The sequence below is a fragment of the Capricornis sumatraensis genome, chromosome 10 (assembly GCF_032405125.1).
Source record: "Capricornis sumatraensis isolate serow.1 chromosome 10, serow.2, whole genome shotgun sequence".
NCBI classification, from domain to species: Eukaryota; Metazoa; Chordata; class Mammalia; order Artiodactyla; family Bovidae; genus Capricornis; species Capricornis sumatraensis.
The window spans coordinates 50,251,154-50,266,338 of NC_091078.1; the positions used below are offsets into that span (position 1 = coordinate 50,251,154).

Consider the following 15,185-nt stretch of genomic DNA (forward strand, 5'->3'; position numbering starts at 1 on the left):
CTCCACACTGGTTTCCAAGTGACCGCACCAACTTACATTCCCAACAGCAGTGCAGGAGGGTTTCCTTTTCTCTAGACCCTCTCCACCATTTGTTATTTGTAGAGTTTCCAATGATGGCCATTCTGACTGGTGTGAGATGGTAACCTCACTGTGGCTTTGATTTGCATTTCTCTAATAACTAGTGTTATTCACCATCTTTTCATGTGCTTATTTGTATTCTTTCTTTGGAGAAATAGGACTCATAATATCTTTTTTGTTTGATTTTGTTTGGGGTTTTCTTGTTTGTTTTTATTGGGTTACAGTTACTTTACAGTGAAGACTCATAACATCTTAAACACAGTTGAATTTAATTTTAAATATTTTTGAATGACATGGAAAACACAGTTCCTTCCTCAAAAGAAATACAAACAAAACTTAAACTCTAGAAAAGTGTATAATTAACATTCTAGGAAGTCAGTGTCTATAGTGTGAGTTTGTGAAGGAATGTCCCCTGAACAGAAACTAATGTCTTCTGGTATATAGAAATCAAGGTCAGATGATCAGACAAGCCAAGGAAAGTCTAGAGATAAAATAAAGAACAGTCAGTATCTATACAGATTGTTTGACTTTGCCTGAATTCTATACCACCACCGTAAAAGTGTAATTCTGATCTTCCTCTTTAGGTTTTTAAATATCCGTTATTTTTATTTCTTTGGGGAACTACGTCTCAGCTGTTTCTCTCAATGATCTAACCCTTTATTTCTTATTTTTACATTTGATGGAAAACATTAGGATTCGGGGCAACTTTCAGTCTTTGTGAGTCCTCCGTACACAAGTCTACTTTCCCTGTTTAAGAATGTAACCCAGATGTCACTGGCTCCTGAAATACTTTGAAACCAGATAAGATTGCCTGGAATCTCCAATCCCACACCCTTTAGGAGTCTACAGCTTTCTGCAGTATGTATTTAAGTCTTCAAGACCATATAATCACCTCTTTCTGCTCTGTCTACTCCACACTCCGTTGATTTAGAAATTCACCCCTTTTCCAGTTTTTCCACAAATATCAACCCAGAATAATATCAGGGAAGACTGGGTCATGCTCAGTAATGGACACATGATGGGCTTGTGAGCAGTTTCAAACTGAATGTACAGATGCGTCCCTGCGCTTCAGATGCCCTTCAGTTTCTCCTCCCACCCTTCCTTCCTCCCCACGTGCTCCTGGGCACCGCGCTCTCCCACTTTGCTCTAGGTCTTCCTGGCTTCCTCCCCGTCCCTCTTTCTCAGAAACACAAGCTCCCTCCACTCTTCAGATGTGTTAAGTGTCTGTTACCCCTGCTTTGGGACCCTCTATTGATACCAAGTGTCTTATTAGTGTGATTACCAAGAGAAAAAATGAACATTTCCTGCCTAAGCTGCATTTCTGACCCTGCCAAGCTATTAAGATAATGAAATTTCCATCTTCTCATAATAATAATACCAATAAAAATAAAATCAATAATAATGATGGTTCCTATCTATTAGATTGTTTGTATATACCCAGCTCTCTGCTAAGAGCTTTGTATGCATTATTCGACTAATATTTCTCCATAAAGCCTTTAGCGTATGAATGTTTGACTCCATTTCATGTTGCACTAAGAGATTTATGGCTGCAAATTGAGATCTTTCTGAACCATCATACAAAGCAACTCAGAGTAAACCGTGAGCAGTCGGATTTGGGTAAAGCTGAGTATATCTGAGATGGTGTGGGTCACAATGATTCTAAGGCCTCAATGGGAGTGGGTTGAAATTTACCCCAAGATGATGTCCTTTGTCTATCCATTGTTTTACAGTTATTGTCCGACAAATTGTTCTTCGCTTTTGGTGGCAAAAAGTGGAATCTGGACCTTGGTACCAGAAAGTCTCCTTCCTCCCAGTCCTCCCATCTCCTTGCCCTTAGCTCTTTACCCTGAACACATCCTTGGGAACAAGAATGGGGACCTTTTAGCTCAGCAGAAATGCCTCCATCATGCTTCTGTGCTGCCAGAGTTATATATGCTCACATGGACAAGGCAGTGCTGTTTAAATCTGTTTTTTTTTTTCTTTTCCCTCTCCTAAATAAGTACAGTTCCTAGAAGTAGTTTTCTCAAATAGCTTTATGCTCTACTTTTGCAGTTTTCAACTTACCGTCGCTTTATACGTTGTTCCTCCTCATGTAGAACATTGCTCCGTCTTTTCTGCTTCTCCTACTTCTTACCTTCACTTGTCCCCTGTGCATCTCAGATCAATATCTAATGTGAATGTTCTAACTAGTCCTGTAGGTCAAGCTTCACATCTGAAAGTCTCTTGACTCAAAACCAACACACACAAAAAGTATGTTTGTTGAGTCTCTTATAGAGACTGAAATTTGTTTTACAGGATAATTTAGAGTCACCTTTACCATTTCCTTCCGTTGACTTTGCCTGCTCTAGTTCACTGGGGTGGTTATTATTTATGACGTGTGGCCCCATATGATTGAGAGGGAATGTTTCATGTGCAAATAAAGTTTACTGTGTGTGTGTGTCTATCTGGATGAGTGCCTTTTCAGTTTGTCGGAAGTGTCTTCACCTATAGCCTGATTTAATGCTTTAGGCACAGACGTAAGTAGAAAACAACACTGCTTTGAGGCACATTGAGGAGTTTTACCTTCCTGACAAAGTCCTTCAGTTATTTCATTTCCAAATAAAGAAGCAAACTCCATTTCCTGGAAAAAAAGATTAAGTGAGCTCTGAGAGGCTGAGGACATTAGTTGTTCATGTATGTTTCTGAGAGAACTATCCAGGTCATTTTTTAAAGTGGTTTCTTCTTCTTGAAACTTTCAAATTTAGAGACTGATTTAAGTAAATTTGATCTCAACAGCTTCTCTCATTTGAAGAGCTCACTGCTTTACAGAGACTTTTAATTCTTTGCATTTAATAAATCATACTGATAAACAAAGATAATAGAGAATGTTAAGAAGCAACAAGGAGGGTATAAACAGACAGGAAGCTCAAGTACAACAAGGGGAGACTAACAAAAGAAAATAATAATAATATAAAATACCAACTTACTCTTCCTGGATACTGTGGTAAATGTAAGATTTGCAATAATGAATAATACATAAAAGTAAATAATTTATATATTTCAGATCATAAAGGAGAAAGGAACTATCCAGGGCATCCAGTGGGTTAGTAATGAAATCTGGTTTTTCTGGGCTCTATCAGTCCTGTTCCCTAACCCGTGCCTTAAGACTATAGTTTATGCTTACTTAGTACTTAGTATGTACTAGGGTCTCAGTATAATTTTACTGCATGTTGGTAATAAGAGAGTTAAGAATAGGTATCTATTATTGGAATTTTACAACAAAACACCTTCACCTCTTGATTTCCTTAGTTTCTCACTGGTGATCTTTGCTCTTTATGCCTTCCACTTCTTTTCCTTGCCTTAGTGCACTGCCTATAATCTCTAAGCAGTATAGAAGAGATGGCACTGAATGTCATTATCTTGTTCCAAAATTTAAATAGAAAGCCTTCAATATGTCACCATTAACTGTGAGGTCAGCTATAAATGTTTTGTTTGTAGACTTCTATTCCTAGTTTCCATCTATTCCTAGTGTGCTAAGATATTTTCTCATATGCCAATATTATATTTTATAAAAGATATTTTAAGTCATTGCAATGATCATATAATTTTCTTCTTTATCTGTCAATATGGTGAATTATGTTGCTTGACTTTCAAATGTTAAACCTGCCTTGCAATCCTGAAATACATTCCACTTGAGCATTATATATATGCAAGAGATGATGGGCTGACGTTTTATTTAGGAGGTCTTTGTAAATGTTCTTGAAAGACATTAGGTTATAGTTTGTTTGGTTTTTTTTCCTTCTTATAATGTCTTTGTCAATTTTTGATATAAGGAGTGTGCTAACTTCATAAGGTTAGGGGAGAAGTGCTCCTCCTTTAGTATTCTCTGGAAGAATTTATACAAGATTGTGAAGGTGAAGTCGCTCAGTCGTGTCCAACTCTTTGCGACCCCGTGGACTGTAACCTACTAGGCTTCTCCATCCATGGGATTCTCCAGGCAAGAATACTGGAGTGGATTGCCATTTCCTTCTCCAGGGGATCTTCCCGACCCAGGGATTGAACCCAGGTCTCCCGCATTGGAGGCAGACACTTTAACCTCTGAGCCACCAGGGAAGTCTCTCATACAAGATTCATTCCTTAAATGTTTGAAAAATTCTCTAGAGAACCCAGTTGAAGCTGAAGACTTTCAGAATGTTTTGGATTTCTAATTCTTTTTTTATATAAATGTAGAATGATGCAGATTTTTATTTCTTTTTGCATCCATCTTAATTGTGCTGTTCAGCAAATATGTGTATTTTATCTCAGTTGTCAAATGTATTGACATAAGTTTGCTCATAATATTCTTTACTATTTTTCTACTCAGCTCCCCTCTCTGCTAAGCCCAGGGAGTCTTTTATTCCTTCTACATCACTGTGAATATGCTTTTATAGTTGCCTCCATTCTAGTTCCCAGTTTTTAGTCTGACTTCCTTATCTTTATCTCCTGAGTGGTCTTTGTGGTTCACAAAATCTCTCTTATCTTTCTCTACATTTTGTGATACCCATCATACAAAAAATAGTTATTGAAGAGAGGGGAGGAAGGAATTCATATCTACACAGTTGTTTCAAGTTCAAATTTGAAGACACAGTTTCTTAATCAGCTAAATTTCTACAGTATTCTCTTTTACTTTTATTGCTACCACAATGATCTGTGCATGTGCTAAAACTTAACGGGCTTTGGCTTTTTCCAGTACATTCATGAAGATTGCTTTTTCCACAGAGTTGAAGGCCTCCATAACCTGTGATCACGTGGGGATGACTGCTTCTCCCTGTGGTTCAGTGGGTAGAGTTTTATAAGTTTCACACACACACACACACACACACACACACACACACACACACACACAAAAACCCTCCAAGATTCTTCTTTGTCCCTTTCTTTGCTGTCTGGCAGCAATAAATGGGCCTCACTCCAGATTCAACAATGACCATCTGTATTTTTGGTCAAAGTTTAATGCACACCTCTCTGGGTTATACTTAGTAACTGTTCTGGTGAACTACATAGGATGATGTAGGCTATATACTCTGGGCTCCCATTTCTATCAAGCTCACTAACTGGTCTTCTTTTCTCTCCTCTTCAGGCACTTTTACTTGTAGTAGGCGAAGTCTATGCTGCTATCTATATTCACATCTACCTAGTCTTTTGGGATAATTATTTTATCACTCATAGCTGTCTACTTTGTACCTCCACTAGTACTTTAAAAGTCAATAGGCTTTAAATTGATACTAACATAAAACATTACAAAAACATACATTATCAGTGTTCCATGTGGGGACCCACTTTACTCACCGTTTCATTGGCAGGAGTGGCAGAGCAGAGGAAAAGCTGAGCAGTGGACTTCCACGTCGGAGTCCATCCCTGATGTCCTCGTTAGTGGGTGGGGGCACTTTGCCTCTTCAGCTCTCTTGCTCTCTGCAGACTGTCTCTCATCCTTCACGTGACATGGAGACTTAGAAGACATTCCTAGAATTAGACTCCAGGCAGCTTTTACTACTTAGCCAATGTAAGCGAGTGGAATGATACTAATTCTCTCCCCAGTTCTGAGATGACAGAATGTTGCAAATCCAAGCAGTATAACTGTCGGAACTCAGGTATTAGGAGTACCTTGACCTAATGTAACTCTGTGCCTCCCCCAAGCCACTCAGGCTGTTCCGTTTATCCTCCAGCTTCTTTTGTGAAAGGAAACTGTATTAGATGGTCCCAACAGTGATTCATGCCTCAGGCTGTTAGCATCATCCAATACCAATTTCTGCTTTCTCTGCATTAACTGCCTTCCCTCTATCCTTGTCAGTGACTATCTGAGTTTGATAAGACCTAAACAACTACTCTTGCTGAAGTTTGTTACACTGGTTTTCTAATGTTATAGCAAGAACTGGCTCAGATGGTAAAGAATCCTGCAATGTGAGAGACCTGGGTTCTATCCCTGGGTCAGGAAGATCCCCTGGAGGAGGAAATGGCAACCCACTCCAGCATTCTTGCCTGGAGAATTCCATGCACATAGTCATAAAGAGTCGGACACCAATGAGCAACTAACTCTCACTTTACATAGCAAGGACTAGGTATACCCATTTAAGAACCTGCATAATATAACAATAACTTAAAATGAGCAAGCTTGATTATTTTAGGAAATTTCAAAAATTGAAATGTGGGGATTCCCTTTGCTGTATATAAATAAGTAAAAGGAAAAGTTTGCCATCAGGAACTATATAAAACTTGCTAAAATTTTATTGTGCTTTCGGAAGGAAGTAAATCAGGGACTAAAAATTTGGAGTTTTTACTTTTTTGTTTCTTCAGAAATAATCAACAAGTCCATAGTAACAGAAATATTTTGTTCTAAATTAAATAAGTAGAAACACAATTCCTCTCTAACTTCATCATTTTTTTTCTCTCTGCATGTAACTATCTTGGTGATGCAGTGTCTAGACTTCTTGGAACAAGTGATGGAGTCTGGAATTTATTCTGTGGGTTTGAAAATGGCTATTTGGGTTTCCAGCATACGCCATGTGAAAATCCAGTGCTTTCAGAATATGTGAAAATCATCAACCTGTTTACCAAAAAAGATTATTTATCCATGGAATGTCAAAACATTAAGCTGCCACCAACAGGGAAATATATGGATTTATCCATTTTATCTATATCATTTCATTATAATATGGTTCCCATCAGCCATTGATTGTATCCAAGAAAAAAAAAGAAAAAGAAACACAGAATAATTTGTACTCATGAAAGAATTATGGAAGATATTTTCTAGTTTTTGAGAAAAACCAGTAAAGTAAATTAGCTTAAAGGATAGACATGCTTTGTTTTGGTTTTAATAAGTAGTCCACAGAAATGTATGAAGTCAAAGAGCAGAGTTTTTATATCACAGGTCCTTCTTAGGTTCTTAGGTTTTTGTCATTTATTAGCTGGATAAAAAGAAAGCAGTCTTAGGCACTGAGATCTAAACCATATTTGTGCAGCCTGCATTATCAATTATGACTGTAGTTTATCTTTGCTCTTAAGGAAACCAAACTGAATGCTTGCAGAGAAAGTTCAGAGGTATTTCCACCAGTTACCTAAAGCTGAGAGTTGATCTTGCACATGGCTGTAGCCATTTCCTATAAGCTCCTGTGCCTAATTTTACAAGTCTGTCACATCTTGAAGCTTTACCCTAGAAAATATATGTCTACCACAGAAAAGTTTTACTGCAAAAGTTTGTTGAGAGATAATAATAGTCTTACAGAGTATAAAACTCCATAGCTTTGACTTATTTAAAATAAGCCTGTCCCTAATTTTAAAACAACATTCTCCAGCTAAATTATAAAATAAGCAGAAGGGATAGTAGCTCTTCTAGAAGAAAATTAGGTATTCAGAGTTTAAAGTGAAAATTAAAAATCTATGGAAATGAAATGACAATAAAATGTTAACCAAGGCATTATTATATTCTGTATTTCTCAATTGGGACTCCAGTTATTAAAGTTATTTTTTAAGTTGGCATATTACACGTGGTCAGGGGGTCCCCTGGTGGCTCAGGCGGTAGAGAATACACATGCGGTGCATGAGACCTGGGTTCGATCCCTGGGTGGGGAAGATCCCCTGGAGGAGGGCATGGTGACCCACTCCAGTATTCTTGCCGGGAGAGTTCCCATGGACAGAGGAGCCCGGCGGGCTACAGTCCATGGGGTCGCAAAGAGTCGGACACGACTGAGCGATGAAAGTAAACACACAACAGTCACGATCGTGGAAAATCTTAGGATTTTATTTCAAAAGTCATGAAGTTGGCTGAAAAGTGGACTCGATCCTACATGAACAGAACTGGCGTGCATTCACAGTGTACCCCAGCTTGTCAATATGTAAAACGGGCGAGCCATCCTGCCTAACTCGGTGTTGTTCTGAAGAGAAGATGACCGAGAATTTAAACTATAAGCACTTCAGTGTTGGCTACTTTCATAACTTCATCAAATGCCATGGAAGGTGTGAAGCTTTACTGATTCCTTCCACTGAACAGAACAAAGCTGCGTGATTTTAAGAAGCTTATAGAAAAGAATCGCACAAGATGCTTTCCACTAACTACACTGCTTGAGAACCCTAGTTTGGCACAAGAGGTCTGAAAGTGAGGTGGATTCTCATGTGAAGTCATGAATAGCGCTCTGTGTGGCACCAGCCCATGTCCCTATGTCTAATTCACAGAAAGTTCTTCTTAGTGATGTGGACACTGGAGCCGGGGTGGGTCAGGCAGTATCCAGTGACACTGCCTTCTTATAAAAAGGAAACCCACAGTCACTGATGACAATCGCAAATTTTGGAATTACTACCTCTGGCATAAAAAATACCAAGATCATTGAGGGAGTATCATTTGACTGTTGTGTTGTACCTCTTGGAAAACCGTGACCAAAGCGTAGAACATGAGCCACAAAGAATATTAACTCTATCGGTAAAAATACATTCCCACTTTCTACACATCTACTAGGATTTTTGATATCTAATTAAAGAAACTTTTTCCAAAGTATATTCTTTAAAGTACTAGTTTTAAGCAAAATCAATAGGTGCTAAAAAGTTTTAGAGACTGATTTAAAGTCTCCTTTCAGCAGGTTTCTATAAAACCTGATTTCTCAGAGTTTTAAAGTTCTGTGTCTATAGCAAAGAGAGCTTTCCAGATGGCACTAGTGGAAAAGAATCCACCTGCCAGTGCAGGGTTGAGAAGATCCCCCTGAGAAGGAAATGGCAACCCGCGCCTCCAGTATTCTTTCTGGGAAAATCCCATGGACAGAGGAGCCTGGTGGGCTACAGTCCATGGGGTTGCAAAGAGTCGGATACAACTGAGCACACATAGAGTCATATCCAAGAGGCTACATTATGCAGAATTGCTCAAATGCACTGAAATACAGAAAGCTTTTTTCCCCCAGCTGAGCTAACATTCTAAAAAAAAAAAAAAATGTGTAGGTAATAGTAAATTAAGAGATGCCTAAAACCTGTAAGTCATAAGCAAACCACCCATCTGAAATAGCCAAGGGACTGTTAGCTCCAACACTTTCTGGGACAGTTTTGTTGGCAAAGCAGACACTTGCCATGGGTGCTAGATATGAAATAATATTTGCTGAAATGCAACTCCAGAGGTCTGTATTTTGTTGAAAAATTGACAGCAGTTGGATCCCTGAGTAACTGTCTGCTTAAGCACACAGGGACAGTGATGAGCAGAGTGGGCTAATGTATTCATTTAAAAGTTATATGAATACTTTATAGGGGTGGGGAAGTCTCTATACAGAATTCAGAATGATCAATGGCTAAGAGGCATACAAGATGTGTAATTGGAAACAGAGGACTTTCTTCTCATAGCCTTTTTATTCAGCCACTGAACAGTTATTCTACTAAGTACCAGGCACAGCGTAGGGTGTTGGAAGATGCAAGCATGCGTAACACTTGGCGCATGCCTTTAGGAAAATGAGAGCCTGGACAATTTTAATAGAAGTGTGATGAACTCTGTGAGAGCACAGAGAATGGGGTGCAGAAATCTCTGATAATTTTCAGCTATGAAGCTAAATTAGTAATATCCCCAAGCCTTGCAAACAGTTGTCCTTAGTCCACATTACAAGGTTGTTTCTGTACTGATAGGAATTGCACGCAGTTGTTATCAGCAGTAACACATGGATTTACGGGCAGCAGTTTGGCTTGTTTGATTTAGGGTTGCTTCCCTAAGGTTGTCTCTATTTTCAGCAAACAGAATTAGTAGGACAGTGCTAGTTTAGGATGGAGAAGCATTTGTCGGGAGTTGCTCTGTTTCTCCATGAATAGTAAACAATATCTGATGAGCCAATCTCCATTCAGATTATTTCCCTGGATTCAGAATTATCATGCCTCTTGGATACTGAAAGTACCTATCAATGCAGAACATTGTAATTTATATTTAGCATACTTATGGGTGCCCTTCATATGTGAACACAGTGACTTTAGAAGAATAAAGAATCATGGGCTTTTCGTTTCCATAAGAATCATTTCAGTGAAACTGTGTTTTGAGAAGCCTTGTTTTCATTAGATGATTCTGGCTCTGAAATTTTGTGATGATCAACGTTAGAAACTCAGAAATATAGTTGATTCCATGGAAGATTCCATCCTCAAAAGAGTAGAACCTCAACTTGTCAGAGGCTATGTATATTAGAAACAGGAATATGGGCCACACTTTGTGCTTACAGAGGTGGGCATATAATTTTTCTGTGTCAATTTTTTGTTGCCAAAATACATGTTATCCCCAACACATATTTTACAACTTAGTGAAAAATGATTGAACTATTGTATCATTCATTTAGAGGAAGAAAATTTGGAGAATTAAAGGAGTGGAAAAGGAAATACTGTCAGTGACATTGAGTGGGGGGAGGAGAAAAAGGCAATTTCAACATGATCTGCAACACTATTTCCTTTATTTATATATAAAAAAAGCTATCAAATAACAAAAGAATTGATAATATTTGCCAATTGTGATTGTTGGTAGACAAGTATTTCTTAACATTATCCCTCTATTTTATTTTAGTTAGAATTATTTTTCATAATATGATTTATTCATTCAACAAATAATCTGTTGAGAGCCTACTATGTGCTAGCAGTAAAAGGGAGGAAAAAAACAGAGGTCATCCCTGCCCACCTGGCAGGCATTTGTGTTTTGGATGTGGAAGTGAGATGTTTGGGAGCTAATGCAGAATGTTCAGGACAACATGAGGGGGTGGGAAGAATGAACTTGTACTGATGTCAGAGAGGTGGGCTTCTGTTGGTTCTGAATCAATAAGAGATGGCTATTCTATACTGCTAGAAACTGCATTATTTTCGGTTAAAATAGACTTTAAGTTTATTCACTCATTGGCGGGGGCCACGCATGGAAAAGTCTTATGTGCTATCACTGTTCTCACCGGCCACATACCCAAGTTCATCTGCCTCTCTCTTTGATTTTCTCCAGTACATGACTGCCGCGGCTCCTATGCAAGGGACCTACATCCCCCAGTACACGCCTGTGCCTCCGACAGCTGTTTCCATTGAAGTAAGTCCGTCTCTTCTTACAGAATGAGGTTAGGACAGATACCTCTCAGCCTCATGCACTAGGGTCCACTGTAAACTCCCCAAATCCTTAGTTGTGATTTTTGTGCTACTTGAAAGTTGGCAGTTGCAAGCTCACTCTGTGAAAGTATGGACTTTACTTGAACATGCCTTTGCCTTGCTTTGCACAGAACACAAGCAAATTTGGTATCCAGGTCTCGGAGGAATGCTATTTCTATGCTTAGAGAAAAGACCAAAGGTCAAATAACTACTCCATCAAATGTGAGCCACAATCAGAAAGAGGAAGGGAAACACTGAAGCCTTTTGAATAAGCCAGTTCTCTGATGCCCTGTTACTCCAAGGGTGCTCCCTAAACCAACATGAGCAGCACCACCTGAGAGCCTGTTAGAAACACAAGCTTTCATACTCTACCTGGATCTACTGAATTAGAATTTGCATTTTCACAAGAGCCCTTAAGGATCAAGGTGCACATTAAAAATTAAGAGGGACTGGATTAGAGCACTGGTTCTCAAAATTTTCTGCATGTTGAAATTATTTAAGATTGTTTTTTAAAATAGTGACGCCTCGGTCCTATTGCCAAGGAGTCTGATGTGGTCCAGGGTGTGGACTGGACCTGAGAATTTTTAAAGGATGCCAGGTGATTCTTTTGTGTACCGAAGATGAAGGACCACTGCTCTCACCAGTGAACCCTGATGGGACTATGACGTCCTACAGACGGTGGAGGAGAACTTGTACCACTCTGCTTGGTGCAGACCATGAGTGAGAAAGTCATGGTGGCCTTGCTGGAAGCTTGCTCCTCTCCTCTCTCTCCACTGGGCTGAATCCATTTCCTCTATACCTTGTTTTACTGGACAGAGACAGAAAGATAGGATAGGAGGGGCCTAGAGCTATGTGGACAGTGGTGAGAGCTCCAAGGTATAGACGTCTCCCTGCTCCCGGCCCTCCTTCACCTTCTCCTGATGCGCATTTGCTGGCATGGCCACAGTGGATGTCTTCCAGCAGCTGGGACTCCTCTGTTGTCCAGCTCTTGCTCCTCCTCTCGTTGGTGCCACTCAGTGTGGGGGACCAGCATGACTCCTCCAACCCCTGGAGCCACACAGATTAGGTGAAATTTTCAGAGACCAAACTGGACCTTTTCAAAATGTATGTTTGCTTGTCGGTGTGTTACCGATGTTTGCTAGTACCAGGATGTGGGAAGCACAGACGTTTAAGAGGACAGTACCACGTCATTTAGGAAACCAAGGAGGAACAACGTGTTAATCTTTTATGTGTTCCAGACCTATAGGCCCTCGAGAATGGTTCACTATTAAAGAGGTTTTAGTTAGCTTTTCAGATTTTTGAGAGTATGTGATTAAAATATACGTTCTTTGCTAGACTTAGCTATCAAAATCTAGGCCATGAGAAAAAATTATAAATCTAGACATCATAGGTGGCTTTAAACATCAATGTCTGGCCGCATATCTGCATCTCTCTATCTGTACACCAAATGTGTGTGCTTATCTACAGAATTTGAGGTTTTTGAAGACTCTAAAACAAGGAGACACACTTGAGAGTATTGCTTATTGGAAACAGTCTAATTATATCAATAAATCTGAGATTTAAAAAGAAGACTATCAATAAGAATTATATAAGTATACCCTGATATATTGCCTTGAGTTGTGCTTATAAAGGAAGGAACTGATTCATTTTCTATGTAAAAACACTGATTGAAAATTCACCAGTATTCATACAAGTCAATGCAGGTAGGAAACTCCGAAAACTGTATAATACCAAATAGTATATTAGGGGTGAAAAAATATTGAATTCATAAAGGGAGAATTTTCACATTTTGAGGAGCAATGTCAGGGAGCTTCTGTTAAGGACAGAACATTGATCAAAAGCTTGTATCTCTGCAGAAGTCCAAGGCTATAAGTACAACCAGGAGAATGTATTCATATGGATTCCCTCCCTAGGCTGACTAACTACCAAAGCTTTCTCAGAACCAAACGTAACTTCCGCGTGAGGACCAACTCAAGAAATCCATTCTTGAGTTGGCATCTGTGAGAAATGGAAACCACCAAAAGGCTAAAGGAAGAAGCAAGTCAAAATTAAGGATGTTTCTTTTTCTGAAACCTCTAAATGAATCCCAGTTCATGTCAAGGAAAACAAAAGTAAATAAAACACATCAAATTCCTTAAGGGAAAGCGTACTTGACAATGTCCTTTTAGAAGAATTCCAAACCTGGATATAGATTTTTATTAATAGTAAGGTCCATTGTTTTGCTGGATCGGAGAGACAGGGTAGAGAAATTTATTCCCAGGAAAATGCTCAAATGTAGAAGTTTTTATAGGAATTCTGCATGCTCTTTTTAAATTAAGGAATTATTATTTAGTGTGGCTATAGGCAACTGCAGCTTAAAAGTTCTAACTGCAAGCAAAATGATTTCTTGATCATTTGACTGCTACAGGGTCTTCTGATGGCAAGTCTTCTTGGTCACACATGGAGGTAAATTCCTCAAATGAGTTCTGTGGTTTTACTCCTTGTGTTTATTGTGGCTTTATGTAGCTGAGTGCAACTCTAAGCAAGCCCAGTGGCAGATAGCACAGGAAAATGCCCCACAGTCCGTCTGCAAGAAGCCCTTCTGCTCAAGCCAGTAAGGTTCTATATCCTCGTTGCCTCCACAGGGTGTTGTGGCTGAGACCTCTCCCCAGACAGTGGCACCTTCGTCCCAGGACACGAGCGGTCAGCAGCAGCAGATAGCAGTGGACACAGCCAGCGAGCATGCATCTGCGTATTCCTACCAACAGTCCAAGTGAGTCCTGGCCATGCTAAACTCTGTCCCTCCAGATCTGCTGCCTGGACTTCATCCTTTCATGTGGCATCTGCTAGCTTTAGCTGCGGTAGAGACCATGCCAAACTCAGTGACAGACATTCATTTAGTTCATGATTCTGCAGGTTGGCATTTGGGTGAACCTCAGGCAAATGCTTCTTCTGCTCTTGACTGGGCAGCAGCTGGGCATCTTCACAGTTCTGCTTCTGAGCCTCGGTCGTCTGATGGCTGTGGGATGGATACTATGGAGCCAGGTGACGCTGAGCCTGGAAGTCTCCGAATTCAGAGAACAGCAAGAGAGGGTGCCCAGACAACCAGCATGTTTTCAGTCCCATAGGCCAAACCAAATCATGTGGCCAACCCCAAAGATAATGTAGGAATTCACTACCAAATGGGAGGGGCATTATAGCCATTTTTACAAAAAAAAATTCTATCATACATACTTTTGGAAAAACTGCAGTGTTCCCACTTGAAACGTAGTGCGCCTGCACTGTGGTCTTGGTGTCATTCTTAAATGAAGACAGCAGCATGCCCCTGGCAAGAGTGCTTCAAGCTGACCCAGTAAAACAGTTTACGAAAATGAGTATAGAGAAATATAAAACCATATGGAGTGGAGATTCAGGAATTAAATGGCAAAGCAGCAGTCAGGGAGTCAGAATTACTGCTGACAAGCCTTAAGTCACTTAGAAAGCCAAGTACAGTTGGCTTTGTGTGGAGTATCATGGAGATTAAAATTTGAGTGGTTTTGATGGAAACCAAAGGAATTAACAGAACTTCCATCTCTCTACAGAAGTTCTCTCATGATAACTGTTCTACTTTGTAGGTAATGGTCAAAGCCCTGGTGGATAGAGAATTCCCAAAGACTCTTCCTGTTTGCAGAAGAGTGGTGCAAATGAGTGGCATTTCTTGATCATAAGTTTTCTTTCCTCTCAATTCACATTTAGAAATTTGTTTGTTGTTAAAAGATTTAACCATTTTAATGGCACCTTCAGTATGTGGTTTCACTTCTAAAGTGGACCCTGCAAATTAAATGTGCTAGAGGAACAGTCCCCAGTCTTTTTGGCACTGGAGACTGGTTTTGTGGAAGACAATTTTTCATGGACTGGGGAGGGGCGGCAAGGCGGTGGTTTGGGGATGATTCAGGTACATTACATTTACTGTGTACTTTATTTCTATTTTTATCACACTGTCACATATTTACACAACTCACCATAATGCAATATCAGTGAGAACTCTGAGCTTGTCTTCCTGCAACTAG

General features: G+C 39.7%; 1 protein-coding gene across 5 annotated transcripts in view; it reads left to right on the plus strand.

Moving 5' to 3' along the window:
• Positions 1-13,913, plus strand: part of RBMS3 (RNA binding motif single stranded interacting protein 3) — a 785,524-nt gene extending 771,611 nt beyond the window's left edge. For all 5 annotated transcript variants that reach the window (XM_068981964.1, XM_068981962.1, XM_068981967.1 and 2 more), the window contains 2 exons: positions 11,021-11,101; positions 13,782-13,913. In XM_068981964.1, coding sequence (XP_068838065.1) covers positions 11,021-11,101; positions 13,782-13,913 — 213 coding nt within the window. The remainder of the gene's footprint in view (positions 1-11,020; positions 11,102-13,781) is intronic.
• Positions 13,914-15,185: the final 1,272 nt, after the last annotated feature.